Source organism: Anomaloglossus baeobatrachus, unplaced genomic scaffold (assembly GCF_048569485.1).
Source record: "Anomaloglossus baeobatrachus isolate aAnoBae1 unplaced genomic scaffold, aAnoBae1.hap1 Scaffold_4211, whole genome shotgun sequence".
Taxonomy (NCBI): domain Eukaryota; kingdom Metazoa; phylum Chordata; class Amphibia; order Anura; family Aromobatidae; genus Anomaloglossus; species Anomaloglossus baeobatrachus.
In genome coordinates, this window is record NW_027443547.1 from 13,182 (window position 1) to 38,236 (window position 25,055).

A 25,055-nucleotide genomic window follows, 5' to 3' on the forward strand; every position below is an offset into this window, starting at 1 on the left:
CAGACTTACTGTCCCAAAGGCCGTTTTTCCATCAGAATTCTGCGGCCCTGAACCTGACTGTGTGGCCATTGAGTCCTGGATCCTAGCGTCTGCAGGATTATCTCAAGGAGTCGTAGCCACAATGAGACAAGCTAGGAAGTCAACGTCTGCTAAGATCTACCACAGGACGTGGAAGATTTTCTTATCTTGGTGCTCTGCACAGAGAGTATCCCCTTGGCCATTTGCATTGCCCACCTTTCTTTCCTTCCTGCAATCGGGGTTGGAAAAGGGCTTGTCGCTCAGTTCCCTTAAAGGGCAAGTCTCGGCACTGTCTGTGTTTTTTCAGAAGCGTCTAGCACGTCTTCCTAAGGTGCGCACGTTCCTACAGGGGGTCTGTCATATTGTGCCCCCGTACAAGCGGCCGTTAGATCCATGGGATCTGAACAGAGTACTTGTTGCTCTGCAAAAGCCGCCCTTCGAGCCTCTAAAGGACGTTTCCTTTTCTCGCCTGTCACAGAAAGTGGCGTTTCTTGTCGCGATCACATCGCTTCGGCGAGTGTCTGAGCTGGCAGCTTTGTCATCCAAGGCTCCTTTCCTGGTGTTCCACCAGGACAAGGTAGTGCTGCGCCCCATTCCGGAGTTTCTCCCTAAGGTCGTATCCTCGTTTCATCTTAATCAGGATATATCCTTGCCTTCCTTTTACCCTCATCCGGTTCACCGGTATGAAAAGGACTTACGTTTGCTAGATCTGGTGAGAGCACTCAGAATCTACATTTCCCGAACGGCGCCCATACGCCGTTCCGATGCACTTTTTGTCCTTGTCGCTGGTCCGCGCAAGGGGTTGCAGGCTTCTAAAGCCACCCTGGCTCGATGGATCAAAGAACCAATTCTAGAGGCCTACCGCTCTGCGGGGCTTCCGGTTCCTTCAGGGCTAAAAGCCCACTCAACCAGAGCTGTGGGTGCGTCCTGGGCATTACGACACCAGGCTTCGGCTCAACAGGTGTGCCAGGCAGCAACCTGGTCCAGTCTGCACACTTTCACCAAGCATTATCAGGTGCATACCTATGCTTCGGCGGATGCCAGCTTAGGTAGAAGAGTCCTGCAGGCGGCAGTGACATCCCCGTAGGGGAGGGCTGTTTTTTTGCAGCTCTAACATGAGGTATTTCTTTACCCACCCAGGGACAGCTTTTGGACGTCCCAATCGTCTGGGTCTCCCAATAGAGCGCTGAAGAAGAAGGGAATTTTGTTACTTACCGTAAATTCCTTTTCTTCTAGCTCTTATTGGGAGACCCAGCACCCGCCCTGTTGTCCTTCGGGATTTTTTTGTTGTTTGCGGGTACACATGTTGTTCATGTTGAACGGTTTTTCAGTTCTCCGATGTTTCTCGGAGTTAATTTGTTTAAACCAGTTATTGGCTTCCTCCTTCTTGCTTTGGCACTAAAACTGGAGTACCCGTGATACCACGGGGGGGTATAGCCAGAAGGGGAGGGGCCTTGCACTTTTTAGTGTAGTGCTTTGTGTGGCCTCCGGAGGGCAGTAGCTATACCCCAATCGTCTGGGTCTCCCAATAAGAGCTAGAAGAAAAGGAATTTACGGTAAGTAACAAAATTCCCTTCTTTATCCTGACACTGTATATTTATTCAGCACTAAGCTCCCTCCATTCCTCACCTTTCATGATGTGCCCGTTGATCAGTAAAGTCACTTTTCAGCCTGTCCAAATCAGTCTGTAGAAGCGAGATATTAGTCTGTGTTTCCAGCAGGGTCCGTTTCAAGTCAAAATTTTCCTTCAAAAGAAAAAAAAAAAAATAAATACTAAGCCTCTATTCACAACTTGTTTTTGCAGGTTTTTCTTTTTGACTTGTCAAATGTATCCATAGGCAGCTCAATGACAAGAAAATACCACGTGTTCTTTTGGCATACACTAGATAGGTTATCACTGAATGCAGTGGGCTTAGAGCACAGCGCTCCGTGTACAGCATTACATTGTTGGCACCCGATATAACTGATGTGATCAGTTAGTTCCGATCTAATCTGTTGAGCTCATTAAATCGTACTGTCAAGAGGGTCAGCGGCATTTAAAACAGTTATCCAGAGCAGACTGTCAGTTCGGAGCCTATGTGATGCGGTTGGCAGTCAAGAGGTCTTTATTTTGATGGAAAATATGGCTGCCACGATATTATTCCTTCGAATCCTTGCCTGTATTGCATAGCCAAAAAGCATTAACAGGATCAAGTCCTATAAGGGGGCTATAATGTGCAAATAAAATTGAAAAGTATATTTATAAACAAACATATACTATATATACACACACATGATATACATACAGACACACATTTATATAAAATTATATTATTATATATTATATATATACACATATATACACACACACACACACACACACACACACACATTATATCTATGTATCTATATCTATACACACACACACACACACACACACACACACACACACACACACACTTTCTCCAGACAAAGCATAATGTAAAGAAAAGAAAGAAAGGGAAGCGTTATTGGAAAGAACGTTTATCCTATATGGCGAATCTGTCACCAGGTTTTTCCTACCCAAAATAAAACCAGCAGGATGTAGGGGAGGAGGCTATTTCCTGGGATGTGTCACTTACTCAGCTTCTCAGTGTAGTTTTTTTTTAAATTTCCGTTTTATCAGCAGGAGATGATTAGAGGACTTGTAAACCTGCTACCAGGTAGTCTTACCACTGACTGCCAGCTTTTCACCTATGCACAGTATACAGTACATAGAAATCTGCCAATAAATGGTGTGAGCAGGGCTATAAAGAGCTCAGCATTCAGAGAACTGCTAGATCTGCAGGAGATAGAACCGTTGTTTTTAATCAAAACTGTGCCTCTTAGTAAAGTAAGTGATACATCGCTGGAATCGGGGCCTCTGCCCCTATTTCATGGTGCTCTCAAATTGAGTAGTAAAAACTTGGTGACAGTTTAAACTCTCTTATTCCACTATATGTTTACACAGATGCAATTGACAGTGATATATATTGTGAATACTTAGAATATGAGTGCAAAGGCTGATTACTCAACTTGTACGTCTGGCTCCATCAACAGTATGGTGAATAACTTCCAATATGCTGCCAATTTCAGTGATTATTAGTAGTGATGAGCAAGCGTGCTTGGTACTGCTCATTAGTCGATCAAGCATTAGGGTGCTCGGGTACTGGGCTGAGTATCCCAGGTGCTTGGATATTTCGTCTGTGAAACCATGAGCACAAAGCACAGGCGTGCCTCACTGCATGATCTGTGCAGGCACCCCAGGGACAGGCACACAGTCTCTGAATGGCTCTCCTGGTGATAACACAACGTTCTCGGACGTAGTTGACCAAACACTCCACCTTCCCTCCCCTCAGAAATGCTTTGTTTATGGCCGGATTTATACGGGCGGAGACCCGAACATGCCAATTATTGACTTTCCATAATGCTGGTGTGTCGCCCTGGGCAAGCCAGGGGACACAGGTCACACACCACCACACCCTACATCCCAGGTAGGAACATCTAAGCTAACCAAAAATCCTTGTTGCCTTCCTCCAGAGACTGATGATTCACACCAGGGGGTGGGCCAGGCGGTTGGCTCCGCCCACCGAGGAGTTCACAGCTCTGGAGGCGAGAAGTACCAGGCAGTTGAGGAGAGTCTAGTCAGGTGGAAGGAGTGGAGGAGTAGCCCAGACAGGGCAAAAGTAAACAGCTAAGCGAAAGTGAAGAAAGAAAAGTAGTAAAGGAGGAAAGCAAGAGTGGTGACAGAACAGAAGGAGTGTGCAAAAGCCTGAGGTAGTCCAGCTGTGTGCAGGACAGGTTAGCAAGGTCAGCAACGGCGGTGACTGTCTGGAGGGGGACCGTTTGGAAGTTCCTGGAAGGACCCCGTAGGCTGTGTGCCCGGCGGTCTGGAGCAGTGTTCCGAAGGACAGTCCGCACCAGGGCAGGGGCCTCTCGGACCCCGGCAAGGCTTGGAGTCGCCATAATTTGCCGAATCCGTCAGTGAAGAGGACGTAGATCCCCCAACAACCAAGTCCCGATTGAAGGCAACAGCCCAGCCAGTGTAAGAGAGACACTGCCACCGCCAAGGCACCAGTTTCTTAGGGCCAGCGCCTGCGGGCAAAGAGTAGAGCTCCCCCGGTCCAGCTTGAAGCCGGGGAGCGGGTTACCGGTGGGGACCCATCGCAACCAACAAGTACACAAAGGTGCTAGGAAGAGGGACATCACCGTCACCTACTGGGAGAGCAAGTGCAGCCGTCCGTGGGACCGTCTTACCAGCCGTTTGGTTTACCGTAAAGACTGTGTCAACGTCTCAGGCTGAGTGAGTACCACAGTGCCGCAAGGCACAGCGCTGCCCCCGCGTCCCTGCGCCCACCAGGCCCTGCACCTCCCAAGCCATCACCGGGCCCCGGGATCACCAACCCCTACCCACGGAGGGGCAACACAACATCTGGCTGCTCCGCATCACCATCCCCGGGATCCCCGTATAGAGCAGCGGTGGTGAAATCACCACAACCGTGGGTGGCGTCACGGACAATAAACAATCCCCACACCCAACCAATCCCTTTCACTCACGGGCGAGGAGTGCCGCTCGAGAAGCCCCCGGGATCCGGTCCACAGCTCGAGCCACCACTGAGCAGCAACCGCCGGACCCGAGCAGAAGGGGTGAGCGTAGTGTGCTGACACCCTCCTCCCCGCCCGCGACACTGGTTACTTGCATCAAGCTCGTCCGAGCGTCTGACCAATAGATACAATCATTTATATCCATTACATATGCTGAATACACACTACAAGAATGGTATGAACATAGTAGCCTCTGGTATAGTCATTGCATGACCTCTCTGGGTCATCTAAAACCTAAAATAAAATGTCTTTTACAAAAAAGATTTGAAAATTAAAAGATATAAAATACAATAGCTCTCACTGATACAATAGGAATAGGGAAACGTTGGGGTCTCCAAGGTAGGGTGACTTTCATTTAGGGGACATGGCCTGTCAATTTGCTGGGTGTAAGGATCCTGTGTTGAAGCCTCTGTCATTCTCCCCCAGAGACCATTAAGTTTGATGTTTGCGATTAGTGCACTAGTTTTAGTGGGAAACTTCTGTGAACTTGTAGATCTGGTAAGTCTTTACTGGTCACTTGATAACAGGTGGGGTTACGATGTACGTTCAGTGCAAAGAGATGAAATTCGGCACGGGGGGGGGGGGGGGGGGTGGTTGGGCGTTAACATGATTGGTTGGAGGGGGAAGTGGCACAATTTGTATGTCTCAGCCTTGTAAACCATAGATAATGAAGATCGCATTCATACATGGCTGACTTGCCACAGAATTGAGGAACAGGTTTTGCCTTTGCGCAGGGGGTTTCCCCACGAACAAAGCTCATTATTACATAGTTACATAGTTACTTAGGATGAAAAAAGACCTAGGTCCATCTAGTTCAACCTTCCTCCACCAGTTCTACATTTAGTCACCAAGTCATTTATAACCAACAATGTTGTGTGTACTGAGGAAATCATCCAGCCCTTTTTTGAAAGCTGTTATAGTATCTGCCATTACTACCTCTTGTGGTAGTGTATTCCACAGTCTGACTGCTCTAACTGTAAAGAATCCTTTCCTATTTAGGTGTCGGAATCGCTTTTCTTCCACTCGCAGTGAGTGCCCCCTGGTCCTTAGTACTGTCATGTGCCAGTCCTTTATATTGACCACACATGTATTTATACATATAAATGAGATCTCCTCTGAGACGTCTTTTTTCTAAGCTAAACATATCTAACTTTTTCAACCTGTCATCATATGGGAGGCCTTCCATTCTTTGTAATAGTCTAGTTGCCCGCCTTTGAACTGACTCTAACTTCTGAATGGCCTTTTTAAAATGTGGAGCCCAAAACTGGATCCCGTATTCCAGATGTGGCCTTACAAGTGATTTATAGAGGGGTAACAATACGTTGGGATCACGGGATCTAATCTCTCTTTTTATACACCCTAAAATCTTGTTTGCTTTAGCAGCTGCTGCCTGACATTGAGTGCTGCTGCTCAGCTTATTTGTAATGAGAATACCCAAGTCCTTCTCCTGTTCTGTAGTCCCGAGTTTACTTCCATTTAATGTATACGCAGCTATAGAATTACTCCGTCCTAGGTGCATTACTTTACATTTATCAACATTAAATCTCATTTGCCAAGTATCTGCCCATTCTGACATCTTATCCAGATCTTTTTGTAATATTGTACTATCCAGGTCAGTTTTTAATATCCTACATAGTTTGGTGTCATCGGCAAAGACTGACACTGTACTATCAATCCCATCCACAAGGTCATTAATAAAGAGAGTAAAAAGAATCGGTCCAAGCACAGATCCCTGCGGCACCCCACTGCTGACTATAGCCCATTTAGAGAATGTACCATTTATGACTACTCTTTGTTTCCTATCTTTTAGCCAATTCCTTACCCAGTTGCCTATTGTGTCCCCTAGTCCTTGCTTCTGGAGCTTTAGTATAAGGCTATTATGTGGTACAGTATCAAATGCCTTTGCAAAGTCCAAATAAATCACATCAGCTGCATTACCAATATCCAGGTTTGAACTTACCCCCTCATAGAACCCCAACAGGTTGGTTAGACACGACTTATCTTTCATGAATCCATGCTGTTTGTCAGTTATCATATTATTTTCTGCAATATATTTTTGCATGTCATCCCTTAAAATGCCCTCAAAAACTTTGCATACTACTGATGTCAGGCTTACTGGACGGTAGTTGCCTGGATCTACCCTCTTACCTTTCTTAAATATCGGTACCACATCAGCAATCCTCCAATCCTGAGGCACCAACCCTGTTACAAGTGAGTCTAAAAAGATGAGATACAGCGGTCTGTCGATTACGGAGCTCAATTCCCTCAATATTCGTGGATGAATGCCATCTGGCCCTGGGGATTTCTCAATGTTTAATTTACTCAGACGTAGGCGTACTTCATCTTGTGTTAAATTAATTATATCGGGTGGTGGACTTTGATTTTTCACTTGTTGAATGATCCCTGGTACAGTCAGTTCCTTGGTGAATACAGATGAGAAATGCCTATTTAATATCTCAGTCTTTTGTTTGTTCTCTATAACTAACTTATTATATTTTAAAGGGGCCGATACTATCCTTTGTTTTCCTTTTGGCATTAATGTATTTATAAAAGATTTTGGGATTTATTTTAATGTCATTGGCGATTTTTGTTTCAGTAGCTAATTTTGCTTGTTTGATTTCTTTTTTACATTTCCTATTGATATCTTTATACTCCTGCAATGCTATTTCTGTATTCTCAGCCTTTAAGATTTTAAATGCCCTTTGTTTTTGTTTTATTATACTTTGTACAGTCTTATTTATCCATAGTGGTTTCTTTTTATTCCTGGACATTTTATTACCAGAGGGTATACGTTTTTTACAGGACTCTAGCAGTATATCCTTAAACTTACTCCATTTATGTTCGGTATCCCCAGTTACCATGACTTTGTCCCAATCTACACATTTAAGCTCTTCCCTTAATTTGTTGAAATCAGCTTTCCTAAAATTCCAGGTTTTAGCATTCCCCCTTTGAAATGTTCTATTGAATATTATGTTGAAGCTTACCATATTATGATCCCTGGTGCCCAAGTGCTCCCGGACCTGTAGCTCATTGTGATCAACAGTATATTATATATATATATATATATATATATATATATATATATATATATATATATATATATATATATATATATATATATATGTTCCTGTGCTGACATCTTATATATGTGCCCCTGCTATGTACTGTGTAATGGCTGTGTCTGACCATACAGGGACATGGTCTGTTTATCAGGGAAGAAGTAAAAAAATATACAGATATTACAGCATGGGATCACAGCGGATTCTTTTTATGAGGTAAAACATTTCCCTGTCTGCTTTCAAAAAACATTTTACCTAAAAAAGTTATTTGCGATCCCGTGCTGTAATGTTTGCATAGTCTTTTTGCATCCTCTCCTGCCTGGAGATGTGGTAGGATTAGACCATGTCTCTGTACGGTCAGACACGGCTATTACACAGTACACAGCAGGGGCACATATATAAGATTATCTGAACACAGGAACTTTTTTTTTTTTTTTTAAAACACATCCAATTGTGGAAATTATTGTTATGCCAAGACCTATTGATTTAAATGAACTTCAAAACTTAAAAGGGGTTTCACCCACAAAGTTAAGTATGATGCTTGAAAGTTGTGTGTTCAAAACCACATCCACACACACCTAATGGAAAAAATTCAATGTTGTGGATTTGAAGATCTGAATTTTGAATCAATTTTTTTGTTTTAAAATTTGATTTCCCCAGTAACTAGAGATGATATATTAGCTCCAGTTATATGGGAAATCCAGCCTCCTAGCTACATGGCAGAGCTGACTTGGTCACCTAGGTCCCAGCAGCTTCAGCTCTTTCTACACACAACGATTATACATGCTGTGCAGACTTATTAGGCAAATGAGTATTTTGTTCACATGATAATTTTTATACATGTTGTCCTACTCCAAGCTGTAGTGTATAGGCTTGAGAGCCAACTATCAATTAAGTAAATCAGGTGATGTGCATCTTTGTAATGAGGAGGGTGCGGTGAAATGACATCAACACCCTATATAAGGTGTGCTTAATTATTAGGCAACTTCCTTTCCTTTGGCAACATGGGTCAGAAGAGAGATTTAACGGGCTCTGAAAAGTCCAAAATTGTGATCTGTCTTGCAGAGGGATGCAGCAGTCTTGAAATGGCCAAACTTTTGAAGCGTGATCACCGAACAATCAAGCGTTTCATGGCAAATAGCCAACAGGGTCGCAAGATGCGTGTTGGGCAAAAAAGGTGCAAAATAACTGCCCATGAATTGAGGAAAATCAAGCGTGAAGCTGCCAAGATGCCATTTGCCACCAGTTTGGCCATATTTCAGAGCTGCAATGTTACTGGAGTATCAAAAAGCACAAAGTGTACCATACTCCGGGACATGGCCAAGGTAAGGAAGGCTGAAAAACGACCACCTTTGAACAAGAAAAATAAAGATAAAATGTCAAGACTGGGCCAAGAATTATCTTAAGACTGATTTTTGAAAGGTTTTATGGACTGATGAAATGAGAGTGACTCTTGATGGGCCAGATGGATGGGCCAGAGGCTGGATCAGTAAAGGGCAGAGAGCTCCACTCCGACTCAGACGCCAGCAAGGTAGAGATGGGGTACTGGTATGGGCTGGGATCATCAAAGATGAACTTGCGGGACCTTTTTGGGTTGAGGATGGAGTGAAGCTCAACTCCCAGACCTACTGCCAGTTTCTGGAAGACAGCTTCTTCAAGCAGTGGTACGGGAAGAAGTCGGTATCGTTCAAGAAAAACATGATTTTCATACAGGACAATGCTCCATCACATGCATCCAACTACTTCACAGCGTGGCTGGCCAGTAAAAGGTCTAAAAGGTGAAAAAAATAATGACACGGCCCCCTTGTTCACCTGATCTGAACCCCATAGAGAACCTGTGGTCCCTCATAAAATAGGAGATCTACAGGGAGGGAAAACAGTACACCTCTCGGAACAGTGTCTGGAGGCTGTGGTGGCTGCTGCACGCAATGTTGATCGTAAACAGACCAAGGAACTGACAGAATCTATGGATGGTAGGCTGTTGAGTGCCATCATAAAGAAAGGTGGCTATATTGTTCCCTAATTTTTTGGGGTTTTGTTTTTGCATGTCAGAAATGTTTATTTCTAAATTTTGTGCAGTTATATTGGTTTACCTGGTGAAAATAAACAAGTGAGATGGGAATATATTTGGTTTTTATTAAGTTGCCTAATAATTCTGCACAGTAATAGTTACCTGCACAAACCGATATCCTCCTAAGATAGCCAAATCTAAAAAAAAAAACCACTCCAACTTCCAAAAATATTAAGCTTTGACATTTATGAGTCTTTTGGGTTGATCGAGAACATAATTGTTGATAAATAATAATAAAAAAAATCCTCTAAAATACAACTTGCCTAATAATTCTGCACATAGTGTATGACTGCTTGGTCCAGAGGAGGCAGCACTGCCTATATTTTATACACAGTTGTTCAGTGGTATGAATATAGCGATCAGAAAGGCAGATACTGCAATACACCCGCTCTTCCTTATCCATGTGGCGTCTGGCTGTGTCTGAAAGTCGGCGCCCTGCTCTTATATGATCTTGAGCACCCGATATACTATGCAGTGATGGTATGGAACATCACTGCAAAATACAATGCAAACTGTTCAGAGGTATAACATCTATGTACAGTCCAAAAGAGGAGAATATCTGATTCAGCCATTGTGACATGGATTTTCAGAGTACGTACACCAATACATCTCGTCCAGGAGAAGGGAAACTCTGGCCTCCGGGCAGATTCCTGGAGACAGCAGAGCTCAGGCCAGCAGTCGCATTTTGCCAGCTCTTTAAACCCCCACTTGCATTGCAAGAACACGCATGCAGCGTTCATTGCTTTACACTATGTGCACATGCATTGAATGATTAAGTCCTCATGCTTGCCAGTGTGTGGATGTTCTTTGTGGGCGGAGTTAGAACGCAATGTGCTCTTGTCCGACAGATAGAGGGGAGTGGCTGCCCCAGTGTCCCGCACAGACGTCCACGCTCCTGCCTCCGCAGTGATTGCTATGCCCCCCAACCTCCTCAGTGATGGACTTGCTCCCCAGTGATGTCTATGTCCCCCCCAGCCTCCTGAGTGATGTACATGTTCCAGCCTCCCCAGTGATGTATATGACTTCAGCCTCCCCAATGAGGTCTATGACCCCAGCCTCCCCAGTGCCCCAGCCTCCCCAGTGACGTACATGCTCCAACTTCCTCAGCGATATATATGCTCCAGCCTCCGCAGTGATGAACTTGCCCCTCATCCTCCTTAATGATGTACTTGCTCCCCAGTGATGGCTATGCCCCCAAGCCTCCCCTGTGATGCATATACTGTAGCACCCATGTCTCCTGTAATGTATATGCCCCAGCGTCTCTTGTGATGTATATACAGCAGTCCCCGAATCTCCTATGTGATGTATATTCAGCAGTCACAGTCTCCTATCTGATGTACATGCTTTGCAAAACTTATCACAGAGATGACTGTGCTCCAGGCAGATATAAACCTGGAAAAACAGTTGAGAAGCAATAAAATCAACATCACAGCTGCACCAAAGAGAAGCCACTCCAGCCACCACAGTAGTGGTGAGTTAACTGTTAGACCAAATATAGCAGGGTAATTTTCAAGTTGATAAATTTGCTTATAGTATTAAATTTAATTTCCTAGGGTAAAAAAAAAAAAAAAAAAATAATCTGTATGCATCATCCTTCCATTTTTTTTCCCAAACAGGAAGGGGAACATTCCTATAGTTAACGGGGTGTATTGCAGTTTCCTTCATGGTTGTCCGTGCCATTTCTTACATATGTTATAGCAAAAAAATAAGAAATGCAACCCAAAACATTTCATGAAAATACAACATTAGTGGAATTGTATACAGAGGACATTTATTCTAACCAGGCAAGTAACCAAGGTGAGGATCACTTTCAGTGAGAAGTTCTAACACATCGAGCTTAGGAGCCAACAACTGAACTGAGGCATACGCTATACTGGAACAATATGTAGAGCTATGGGTTGAACAAGAATCTAAACAAGCCTTGAGAAGTTATGTAGGTTACTTACAAAATACAATGTCTGCACACATGAAAGATCTTTTCATGACTTCCGAGTGTGAATCACAAAAGTAAATAATACACGTACTGAAGCATGTACAGAGTAAATAAAAGGAACCTGCCTTGCGTGGTACAGTTCACTGGTCACAGCCCTGATACTTAAGATAAGAGACAGCTGTCTTATATAAGGCACTGCACGCTGCCTTTGTGCACTTAGCGGAAAGTATACATCTGGAGGTTTTCCCAATGTATATTTTAACATTCCCATATGGTGTAGTTTATTGGACTGCACCTGCACAGAACTTAAAAGGGAAGCTGTCACCAAATTTGGTGACTATAAGCTGCGGCTACCACCACAGAGCTCTTATATACAGCATTCTAGAATACTGTATATAACAGCAGAGGCCGCTCTGTAGAACGTAAAACACACTTTTATAATACTCACCTAGCGGGCGGTCCGGTCCGATGGGTGTCGCTGCTTATGGATCCAGCGCCTTCTCTCTGCTGCGATCTTCGTCCACATACTACTCAGCTTAGTGTGGATGGCGCGTCTACGTCATCCACACAGTCTGACATTGCTGTGCTGCGCAGGCGTACTTTGAGCTGCCCTACGCAGGGCAGCTCAAAGTACTGTAAGGCTATGTGCCCATGGGACTCTGTATCTGCGGATTTTTCTGCATCAAAATCCGCAGCTTTCCCCCGGAATCCGCCGCACCTTTTCATAGGTGCGGATTTGATGCGGATTTTGTGATTTTTTTTTTTAATTCAATTGAATAGGCAAAATCCACACGAAAATCCGCAACAATAATTGACATGCTGCAGATTTTTCCGCACGAAAATCCGCACGATTTCCTCTGCGTAAAAATCCGCAGCGTGGGCACAGCATTTCCCAAATGCCATAGAAATGGCTGGGGAGTAGCTGTGCTGCAGATTTCTGGAAAATCCGCGGCTTTTCCGCGAGAAATCCGCGGCAAAATCCGCGCATTTTCCACAGCGTGGGCACATAGCCTAAGGGTACTTTCACACTTGTGTTCAGCGCAGTCCGTCACTATGGAGAATAGCGCAGTCCGTTAACGCACTGTGCTATTCTCCATAGACTTGTATGGACGACGCACTGTAACGCAAGTGTCAGCGTTGCATCCGGTGGACGACGCAGCATCGTTATTTTGACGCTGCACCGGGCGGGAGGAACGCAGCATGTAATTTTTTTTGAGCAGCGCAATCCATAGGATTTCACTGCGCATGCTCTCTGGCTCCCTGCACCCGTAACCAAGGTAAATATCGGGTAACCAAGCAAAGTGCTTTGCCGATATTTACCCTCGCTACGTGTGCAGAGAGCCCGACACTTCCCCGCTTGGCTCCGCCCCCTCCGCATGTATGTACACACACTCACCTGTCCTCAGCGCCATGGCCCGCTCGACTCCACCCACTCCGCCCCCCGCACACATGCTCGGCGGCCGAACGATCAGCCGAACGCCCGGCCGCCGGCATCTGAGAGCGCTCAGCCGAGCGCCCGGCCGCCAGCATCTGAGAGCGCTCAGCCGAGCGCCCGGCTGCCGGCATCTGAGAGCGCTCAGCTGATCGTTCACAATAGTCTGCTGCCGGTAAAACTGTGGAAGAAAAAAAAAAAAAAGCAAGCTTTCCGTTGTTTTGTACGATCCGTTGCATCCGTTGTGCCATTGTATGCAACGCATCCGTTGCATCCGTCACACAACGCAATGCTACGGATGCCGTTCAACGCAAGTGTGAAACTAGCCTAACACACAGGCTCGAGGAAAGGTTAAAGACTGCCCGTGCATGCGCACTACAATACCTTGATCTGCCCTGAGTACGGCAGATCAAAGTGCAACTGTGCAGGATCTCAATGCCAGCCAGTGTGCACGACGTAGGACGCGTCATGCACACGGACCTCAGAAGGAGGAGGACATCGATCACCCCTTAGGTGAGTATTATTAAAGTGTTTTTACGTTCCACACAGCAGCCTGGGCACTTATATACAGTATTCTAGAAATGCAGTTCATAAGAGCTCAGTGGTGCTGGCCACAACTTAGTTGCCAAATGTAGTGACAGTTTCCCTTTAAAGAGTAACAATCGTTTTAATTTTTATTTCACAAATCAATAGCAGAGATAAAAATAAGAAACTTTGTAGTATATAATTTGTTATTAATAAGCTTCTATGCAGCGAGGAAGAGGTAGGGAAGTGGGTCTACATACAATCTCATCAGAAGCGACTCATCTATCTCAGCATTGTAACAATCTGTATTCACTTACGTTTAGTTTGAAAATGATCGGTCAGTCGGGGCAGATAAAGACGGATTTCTCTGAGAAGATATACTACAAAGCTTTTTTTCCACATATATTACTGACTAGCTGTAGTACCCAGGCGTTGCCCGGGATAGTAACCGTCTCCCAGTCTGTCTTTGTCTCTGTCTCTTTCCCTGTCTGCCTCTGTATGTCTCTTAACCCATGTGTCTTTGTCTGTTTGTCGGTCTGGCTTTTTTTCCCCCATCTGTCTCTTTCCCTGTCAGGGTCGGTCTCTCCACCAACATCACATTACCTCACACAAGCTTCTTATACTATGAATGTCCTTTGTTCCTATAGCAACCTCTCACAGCTCTTATTAATAACCTGTAGCTCGGCGCCGCTCCATTCACTTTACAGTTACTCTCCAAAAAACCTCCATTAAAGCACGGAGTTAAATTTTATTGTCAAAACATAGTCTATGACGTTCCCTGGATCACATGAGGTGTGCAAAATTTCATGATTGTAAATGCAACGGTGCGGATTTCTTTAGCGGACACACACACCTTTATATATTAGATTTATGATATTAAAATGGTGTTTACTCATTTTTACTCTATAGGAGAGCACTGCAGCCCTCAATTAACTATGCAGAGGGCCAAAGAAATAAATAAAAAAAAAAAAAACAAAAAAAAAAACTTGCGGCATACTTTTTGTTCTTATACAATGACCCTCTATGTTGGATGGATATTAGGGATGATCGAATATCACAAATATTTGGCTTCGCGAATATTCGACGAATAGGTCGACGCTATGTGAATATTCGATGCACAATGTAAGTCTATGGGAAGCCCGAATAGTTGCTATTCGGCAACTATTCGTATTTCCCATAGACTTACATTGCGCATCGAATATTCGCAAATAGTAGAATAGTGGCGACCTATTCGGCGAATATGGGCGTAGCCGAATATTTGAGATATTCGATCATCCCTAATGGTTATGCATCCATCCTGACTGTGGTCACTGTCCGGTGTACACCTCCAGAGTTAGTATGCCTGGCCACAAATGCACTTGTTGTCAGTAAGTCTGAAACCAACTGGTATGTGCACACGTTGCAGTTTTGTTGCATTTTGTTCTGCACCGATTTGTGAGAAAAACTGAAGGCTTTCCTAATCCGAGAAAAGTGAAGATTTGTGGAGCATTCTTTTTTTTCCTTGCACAGGTGCAACAGAGTTAAAATCTGCATCATGTTTTCAGCCTTTTTGCTGCAGAGTTCACTCATACTAATGAATGGGAAAAACGCTACAAAAACGCATGTAAAAAAATGTGTAAAGTTGCATGTATTGATGCGGAGATTTTTCTGCCAACGCATTAGTATTCTATAAGAGAATAGAAATAAATAATGAATGTGTGCACAAACCCTAAGGGTTTCTTAATAAGTCCGTCTGCAAATATGTATTTAGATACAAAATTTAATCAATCCCGAGTCATACCTTAAGGAAAATATTGAAAACTTAATACAGATGCTGGGAATAGTGACAATGTGACTGCCAACAGTCTGCAGTACTAATATTCACATAATGTAACCTCAGCCACCTCTCGCTAAGTCACGGATTAGGACTCGCTTACCTGGGAAAGGTCATAGATCTGTTTTTTAAGTTTAGCACTCTCCTCTCTGGTTTCTTGGGCTTTCTGTTCATCTTTGTGCTTTAGATCAAAAATATAAAAAGTAAATACAATTAGTAAAAATATATTTATGTTCCAAAAACTGCATCAGAAGTGAGAATGCATGGGGAAAATGACTACATTAGTACGTATATGTCCTCCTGTCTAACACCAGAACGGCTAATTGCAGCTGTTGATTGGTCTCCTGTGTCACGGGGATATGTGAGGATGCATTTCCAATACACAGGCACCAAAGTATTTTAGGATCACTGTGCTATTGGAGGAAAAGTGGGTTACATTTCAGTATCTAACGGACATGAACTTCTCACAATATGAAGTGGCCACTTCAGATCAATGACTTTAAAAGACATGTAAAATCTTTATCAGAGAGGTTCTGCAGCAGCTGAGTTGTTAGCCATATTTACTATAGCTAAAACATTATCTAGAAGGCATGTGGGAATTCTGTGGATAAGGCCATGTGCATACGTTTTTGGTGACTATTTTACAGGCGTGGGTAAAATATGCAGAAGTGGTGTCGTGTTTCCATTATAGTTTTCCTTGGATTGTTGCACTTCCAGTTTTGGCTTTCGGAGGAAAAAAACTCACCAAATACTCAGGCGTGACCGTCGCCTAACACAAAGGATATATTATCAAACATTCTCGCTCTGCTTTTACCTGCTGGGCTTTGTGGTTCAGCACAAGTCTTCAACTACTAAACTCTGAATTAAGTTTCTCTCTTTTGCTCGGATGTCTGAAAACCACTTATCAGAGGACTGAGCACTGTGACATGATTTCCACATCACGATTCTCACATTTCTATGCATGTGATTGACTGGGATGGGGTCAGGACCCCCTGTAACCAATACACAGTATATCCAGTATACACACGTAATTAAATATATTGTGAGGAGAAGCCTACCTTTGCCATGCGGGTAACCTTGGCATGCAGGTCTGATATTTCATTCTGGTGTCTTCTCTGCATCTCCTGAATTGTAGCTTCAAGTCTCTGTTCCTCCTGAGAAAACACATGGAGTTTCAGGGCAGCACATACATTGTGTTTAGCTCTTTATGCTGTATACTGTAGCAGCACACTCCTGTCTTATCACTACAATGGTGTAGGTTTAACCTAGAAAAGCCATGTGATCAGCCAGGAAATTACAGGTTTCACAGTAACATTACAGCTATGTGCAGGCCAATGCCAGGAAGTATGGCAAATCCAACATGCAGAGAATGTGGCCAGCCTGGTCCAAGTCATCATTCTCCGGGTGTCACCATTTATTAATCAACAACAAATAATACCAATGAACTCACTGATTACTGTATCTTCTCGCTACCTGAACTTAATGAATTAGTCCCCCTTATTATCTTACTCAGGCTAAGATCACAAGAGTGTTTTTCTCTCAAAGAAAATCGATCAGATTATGCTAATCAAACTTTGATCAAGTTTCTCTGTCTTCTCCATTCTGTTAGTCGGTGAAAATCGGACTGCGTTCGGATCGTATCAGAGTGAGGTCCAATTTTTTCCATGGACTCATTGACTTGCAGAGCAAAGTACTGTAATGCGCAGGGAAAAGTCGAAGAACTCCCGCGCATACGCATTACACTACTTTGATCTGTCCTTAGCTGGGCAGATCAAATTGCGCTTGCACAGGAGTGCAATGGAGGCATCTGCGTAGCCGACATAGGACACATCATCCACACGGAGCTGGGAAGGAGGACAGAGATCGAAGAAAGATGGAGGCGCCGGACCGAGAGCAGTGACATCCATTGGATCAGACCACCCCACAGGGGAGTACAATAAGAGATGTTTTTTATGTTATACAGTGTGGCCTGGGCTCTAATATACAGCATTCTACAATACTGCATATAAATTGCATTATAGGTTTCTACTAGTATTTTGAGTAAGAGCCCCATCTGTATATTCTGGGTCTCATTTAGGTTTTTACTGCATATAAGAGCCTTCTGGTGCTGGCGCAACTTATAGGGACAAAACTAGTGACAGAATTCCTTTAGCTTTTTGGTCAAGATTTACCAAAGCAATTTCACCATAATTTTGCACTGAATTAACTTGAAGTCACAAATTATTTGCATAAGGGCTCATTCAGACGACCGTTCCGTTGGTCCTGTTCAGTTCCTGTTTTTTTACGGACCTACTGACAGGACCATCTCTTCAATGTCTTTTGTGCAGGATCGGATGACACACAGAAGCACGTCCGTGTGCATCCAATCCTACAAAAAAAAAAAACACAACAAAAAAAAAAACAAAAAAAAAAAAAACAGATCAGATGCCGTATGTCCGTCCTATTCTGTTCCGTAATAATGGACCATGACTCAATACAAGTCAATGGGTCCGCAAAATCCCCGGAAGCACTTCCGTGTGACTTCCGCCGAGTGCCCCTGCAGTCTGTGTACCGCTCCTGCAGCTGCCTGCTCTGCAGTGTGTCAGGATCTGGACGCACTGCAGTGTTAGCAGCTTCTCACACAACAGTGCGGGCAGCCGCAGGGATGATGAGTGTTGCCGTCAGGAGGTTAGATGAGATTATTACCTGCAGTGACTATCTCCGCTTCACCCCTGAGATCACTGCTCGTCACTGACTTCCATGCCCGCCGCGTTCTCACATCAAGTCTCGCGGGTGGACCGAGACTGACTAGCGGTGACGTCATACTTCGCTGTGAACGCTGCGGACAATGGAAGTCAGTTTTTTTTTTTTTTTAAACTGACTGGGTTAGTGATGTTGGGTATCTGATAGTTTCCGTGACATCAACCCCAGGGCTTTATGCCAGGTGACATTACACATCTGGTATCAACCCCATATATTACCCAGTTTGCAACCACATCAGAAAGAGCCGGGGCGAAGTGCCAGGATTGGCGCATCTAATGGATGCGCCACTTCTAGGGCGGCTGCGGCCTGCCATTTTTAGGCTGGGGAGTGTCCAATAACTGTGGACCTCCCTAGTCTGAGAACACCAGACCACAGCTGTCTGATTTACCTTGGCTGGTGGTCCAATTTGGGGGGACCCCACGTTTTAAATTATTTATTTAATTTAAAATAACAGCGTGGGGTGCGCTCTGTTTTGGATTACCAGCCGAGGTGAAGCTGCCAGCTGTGGTCTGCAGGCTGCAGCCATCTGCTTTACCCTAGCTGGCTACAAAAAATAGGGAGGACCCAGCATCTTTTTCTTATTATCTATTTATTTTTGGCTAAATACAAGGATAAGCACCCTTTAGTGCCACATGAAAGGCACCAAAGGGTGCAAAATGCTGGGGAGTGGAACATTATATATGTCTTTCTCATCTATTATCTATCTATCCCTCTATTCATTCATCCCTCTATCTATCCATCTATCTCTATATCTATCCACCCATTTATCTTTCTAGCTGCTTCCGTTTTTTTGCGGTCCACAAAAAAAAAACAAAAAAAAAATGGAAGGCACACAGATGCCACACGGACTGTATACAGAACGGAACGGATGTCACACGGATGCATCCGTGAAAAAACGGGAACTTTTTTGCGGATTGCAAAAATGAGACGGTTGTGTGAATGTAGCCCAACTCTGAACTGAAAAAAAAATCTTTGCTACTTTTGACGTTTTCATAGCAGTTTCTCACAGCCCCGCCAAATTGGTTGCAACACCACAGCTCATCTACCTGATGATGAGTTGTAGAGTTGTAGCGTTCCTAAGCCAAAAACCTTACCCCAGCCAGAGACTGGACAGATTTCTGTGGCCCATGAAGGTGCTGGTCACTCCTGATTCATTAAGGGGCGGGCGACTCTTCATGAATGAAGAATGTCTGACTCAAATAAGCCCCCTCTACAAGACCACGCATGAATAATCGCTGGTTTTGATGAATCAGGGCCTTTGTCTTCATAGCAGTATGCGGGCTTGATGTTTGTAGGACATGTTACTTTTCACCACACATTATTTTCTACTTAAGGTGGCTTTACACACTGCAACATCTCAAACGACATCGCTGTAACGTCACCGGTTTTGTGACGTAATAGCGACCTCCCCAGCGACATTGCAGTGTGTGAAACACATCAGCGACCTGGCCCCTGCTGTGAAGTTGTGATCGCTACAAATCGTTCAGGACCATTCTTTGGTCCTTTGTTTCCCGCTGTGCAGCAAAGTCTCAGTGTGTAAAGGGGACTTAAAACACTGGAAACGAGTGATGTGTCACAATATCTGTCAATCACTATTCTCTGTCAGTCGGTCTCTCCCTCTCGGTCTCTATTCTCTCTCTGTCGGTCTGTCACTATCTCTGTCCCTCTCTCACAGTCTGTCGGTCATTTTCCCCTCCTCTCTCATACTCACCGATCCCCGGCGCTGCACGGCTTTCTCACTGCTGCGGCGGCTTTTCCTCTTTTGAAAAAGCCGGCCGCACATTAAACAATTTCGTATTCCCTACTTTCCCCACCCACAGGCGCCTATGATTGGTTGCAGTGAGACACGCCCCCACGCTGAGTGACAGGTGTCTCACTGTACCCAATCACAGCAGCCGGTGGGCGGGTCTATACTGTTAAGTGAAATAAATAATTTAAAAAAACGGCGTGCGGTCCCCCCCAATTTTAATACCAGCCAGATAAAGCCATACGGCTGAAGGCTGGTATTCTCAGGATGGGGAGCTCCACGTTATGGGGAGCCCCCCAGCCTAACAATATCAGTCAGCAGCCGCCCAGAATTGCCAAATACATTATATGCGACAGTTCTCGGACTGTACCCGGCTCTTCCCGATTTGCCCTGGTGCGTTGGCAAATCGGGGTAATAAGGAGTTATTGGCAGCCCATAGCTGCCAATAAGTCCTAGATTAATCATGTCAGGCGTCTCCCCGAGATTCCTTCCATGATTAATCTGTAAATTACAGTAAATAAACACACACACCCGAAAAAATCCTTTATTAGAAATAAAAAACACAAACACATTCCCTCATCACCAATTTAATAAGCCCCAAAAAGCCCTCCTTGTCCGGCGTAATCCACGGACCTCCAGCGTCGCTTCCAGCTGTGCTGCATGCAGGTGACAGGAGCAGCAGAATACACCGCCGCTCCTGTCACCTCCACGCAGCTAATGAAGGCAATAGCGCGATTAGCTGAGCTGTCACTGAGGTTACCTGGATCCAGCGGTGGCCGCGGGTAACCCCAGTGACAGCTCAGCTGATCGCGCTACTCACCGCCGCTCCAGTCAGCTCCACGCAGCAACTGAGGTGAGTAGCGCGATCAGCTGAGCTGTCACTGAGGTTACCCGCGGCCACCGCTGGATCCAGGTAACCTCAGTGACAGCTCAGCTAATCGCGCTATTGCCTTCATTAGCTGCGTGGAGGTGACAGGAGCGGCGGTGTATTCTGCTGCTCCTGTCACCTGCATGCAGCACAGCTGGAAGCGACGCTGGAGGTCCGTGGATTACGCCGGACAAGGAGGGCTTTTTGGGGCTGATTAAATTGGTGATGAGGGAATGTGTTTGTGTTTTTTATTTCTAATAAAGGATTTTTTCAGTTGTGTGTGTTTATTTACTGTAATTTACAGATTAATCATGGAAGGTTTCTCGAGGAGACGCCTGACATGATTAATCTAGGACTTATTGGCAGCTATGGGTTGCCAATAACTCCTTATTACCCCGATTTGCCAACGCACCAGGGCAAATCGGGAAGAGCCGGGTACTGTCCCAGAACAGTCGCATATAATGTATGCGGCAATTCTGGGCGGCTGCTAACTGATATTGTTAGGCTGGGGGGCTCCCCATAACGTGGAGCTCCCCATCCTGAGAATATCAGCCTTCAGCCGTATGGCTTTATCTGGCTGGTATTAAAATTGGGGGGGACCGCACGCCGGTTTAATTATTTAATTATTTATTTCACCGCACAGTATAGACCCGCCCACTGGCTGCTGTGATTGGGTGCAGTGAGACACCTGTCACTCAGCGTGGGGGCGTGTCTCACTGCAACCAATCATAGGCGCCTGTGGGCGGGGAAAGTAGGGAATACGAAATTGTTTAATGAGCAGCCGGCTTTTTCAAAATAGTAAAAGCCGCCGCAGCAGTGTGAATGCCGTGCAGCGCCGCGCCGGGGATCGGTGAGTATGAGAGAGGAGGGGAAAATGACCGACAGACTGTGAGTGAGGGACAGAGATAGTGACGGACCGACAGAGAGAGAATAGAGACCGAGAGGGAGAGACCGACTGACAGAATAGTGATTGACAGATATGACACATCACTCGTTTCCAGTGTTTGACTAGCTAGGTCGTTCTGCAGGTCTGGATCGCTGTTGCGTCGTTGGCCAGGTTTGCCTGTTTGACAGCTCACCAGAGACTCACCAGAGACTTTGTAGCGATCCCGGCCAGGTTGGAATCGCTGGTGGGATCGCTGAAAGTCTCAGTGTGTAAAGGGGCCTTTACACTAGTCATTCAATCTAACTCTGTCCAGTCACAACCAAAGCTCATATTGGTGTCCATTTTATCCTCCCCCTCTTCCGAGAGCCCTAACTTCGTAAATTAAATAAATTGGATATTTGTAAATACTTTGTTGGTGTCGCCATGTTATGTTTCTTTGTAGGACCTGAGAGGGATTGTCTTCTGAGGCAAGCTGCTGTTTTAATTCATAACAATTTGTGGCACACAATGTTTTGATCACATTTTTTTTTTATCATTTTGGAAGGTGTGGGAACCGAAAAAAAAAGCACAAATACTGAAGTTTTTTTTCCCGCTCTTTACCATAAAAAAGTTATTTAATTTTATCAAATTAACGGAATTTACTGGGCACGTCTATCGCAAGTTCCATAGTGCAATGGATCACATATAACTCAACTGCAAATGACCGATAAAATAAAAAAAACATTAATAAGAAAGCAGTTATTGTTTCTAATATGTACGGACCTTAGAATAGCTTTTCTAAGGTCCGTAAATAAATAGCTCAGTTTCCTCTTGTGATTAAAATCAATAGTCTGCCGAGTCCGTAACTCTTATTACATATGCTGGAGTAGGATGATGGGACACATCATAGCAGCAGGAGTGCCTTCAGCAAATTCCGGGACCTCGCAACAAGGCTCTGCCCTGACAAAGGGAAACTTATTTTCTGTAACGAGTATTAATATTTTTTGGTCTGTTTTTTTCCCCATTATACTGTGACGTAACAACATGGTGCTTGGGAGGGATTAGATAAAAAAAAAAAAAAAAAAAAAAAAAAAAAAAGGAAACCATACAAATGTGCGATATGAAATGGAGCCCTTGAACAAAAAATAAGAAGCCTGGCAGTTCCTGGGAAAAAAAGTAGACACTTAAGGACGCTTTATAAGCTGCGACATCGCCCCCCCCCCCCCCCGTCGTTTGTGCGTCACAGGCAAATCGCTGCCCGTGGCGAACAATATCGGATGTACGAGTCACACATACTTACCTGCCTAACGACGTCGCTGTGGCCGGCGAACAGCCTCTTTTCTAAGGGGGCGGTTCGTGCGGTGTCACAGCGACGTCACACAGCAGGCAACCAATAGAAGCGGAGAGCAGCCGCATGAAGGTCACTCCCACCTCGTTGCCGGACGACGCAGGTAAGCTGTTATTCGTTGTTCCCGGGGTGTCACACGTAGCGATGTGTGCTGCCTCAGGAACGATGAACAACCTGCGTCCCAGAAGATCGACATTTTGAACATGAACGACATGTCAACGATCAACGATGTGGTGAGTATTTTGGATCGTTAGCAGTCGCTCGTATGTGTCACACGCAACGACGTCGCTAACGAGGCTGGATGTGCGTCACGAATTCCGTGACCCCAGCAACATCTTGCTAGCGATGTCGTTGTGTGTAAAGCGGCCTTTAGTTTCAAACCCCTCGTCTCCCCAGCCTACAGTCTGGAAAACAACATACTGATATAAGGGACGTGCATTACAAGAAGTGTTGGCATGGACAAAGTATTCAGCGGCTAAACACTTTAGCACCACTCAATCGTTTTTTTTTTCTTATAATCACACCGCTGTAGTGGTGCTTTAAATCAAAGTCCCATGAGCCTTGTCTTATACTTAGGTTCCACCACCCTCATTCCTTTCCAGCAGCGCTGCAGTCGCTTTGCGCTGAAAAGTCACCTGCTGCCAGCTCCAGTGTTTCGTGGAGAGCGCCGGAGGTCACTCTTCAATACAACTCTATGGAAGCCTCATTCTGACCTCGTTCTGTTGAGGATAAAGAATTGAGTATCCAAAAATACTTAATTCAGCCATTTCATAGACTCAGTTATATAGTTCAGTAGATGTGAACTAACACACATATTTGTGAATGCTTTTGTTTCTTACTAACATGTATATATGTATATTGCATATTCAGTGATTTTTCCTTAGACACAGTATATATCAGCACAAGTAATTTTAAAGATGGCTGCCATTTCCTGTCTACACCCGAGGTGATATACAAAAGAAATTCCTGGAGCCTGGACTGACCAATCCAAGGAGGATGTGCAGATCTCTCTACATCATGAAGCCCTGCCCTGCGATACTTGACTGGACTAAAACTTTTGTTTACACCCCTTTACTGCTCGGTCTAGAACTTTTTTCAAATAATAAATATCACTTGGCCAGAGCCAGTCATGGAGATAGATGTAACTGACTTGCTGTCCAGTTATTTAGTCTCGAAGTGTACTCATGACATTTTAATTTGAAACAGCAGCCAGATCCCGAGAGACCTTTTGAGTCTCACCATCATCATCGTCATTTTAACCTTGACAGTTCTGCCTCTCAAAGAGATGTATAGAGCGCTTGCGACGTAGCTTCTGACTTTCAATCAGTCATCAGAAGTTACGGGTATAAGATGGCGCAACAGGACCGGAGCAGCATTGATAAAGTATGAAAACGCCGGAAGGCGAGAATAAGACGAGGGGGAGGGGATTACATTTAAAGCACCACTACAGAGGGAAGAAAGAAAAAAAAAATCACGCCACAGGACAAATACAAGACTTGGTATAGGATTCTTGGCTGGGGTCTTTCTTACCTGTACACGAATTTGATTTTCTACTTTAACTAAATGATGCTGCAAATCTTCTTCCAACTCCGCCATCTGTAAGGCTGTTGTCTCCTCAGTCCTACAACATTTATGAACATGGTTTACAATGTAGACCAGGTATGAGAACATCACACTATGACAAAGAGCCAGGAAAAGTACTACGTGTTATATAGCACAGCGTTCACCCTTTGGCCCACATTTATATAAACTGACATCTATTTCTCTAGTTTGAGTGATTTGTGCCAAATTTATTAAAAGGTGCATACCTCCTAAACATTTGGGGCATTTCAAACAGTTTATATCCCCCCAAAAATAAAAAAAATACCCACCATATGCAGGTGGCAAGATCAGCCCAAGTGAAGTTAAAACTATGGCTTACATCAGTTTAAACCAGTTTTCTGCATCCACCAAGCACTAAAAAGATACATGGTGCTCAAAAAAGTGCAAGAATTCAAAACTGTATTAAAGCTTCACTTATTTGAAACACAGT

The 25,055-nt window shown here is 44.5% G+C and overlaps 1 protein-coding gene across 1 annotated transcript in view; it reads right to left on the reverse strand.

The window, feature by feature from the left end:
• The window catches only part of LOC142279072 (ras and EF-hand domain-containing protein-like), a gene marked incomplete at both ends in the record, with an annotated part of 32,424 nt that extends 7,780 nt beyond the window's left edge, over window positions 1-24,644 (reverse strand). Inside the window, 4 exons of the mRNA XM_075332663.1 lie at window positions 1,648-1,763; window positions 15,557-15,634; window positions 16,512-16,607; window positions 24,554-24,644. Of these exons, the coding sequence (XP_075188778.1) occupies window positions 1,648-1,763; window positions 15,557-15,634; window positions 16,512-16,607; window positions 24,554-24,644 (381 nt within the window). The remainder of the gene's footprint in view (window positions 1-1,647; window positions 1,764-15,556; window positions 15,635-16,511; window positions 16,608-24,553) is intronic.
• Between the last annotated feature and the right edge of the window lie 411 nt (window positions 24,645-25,055).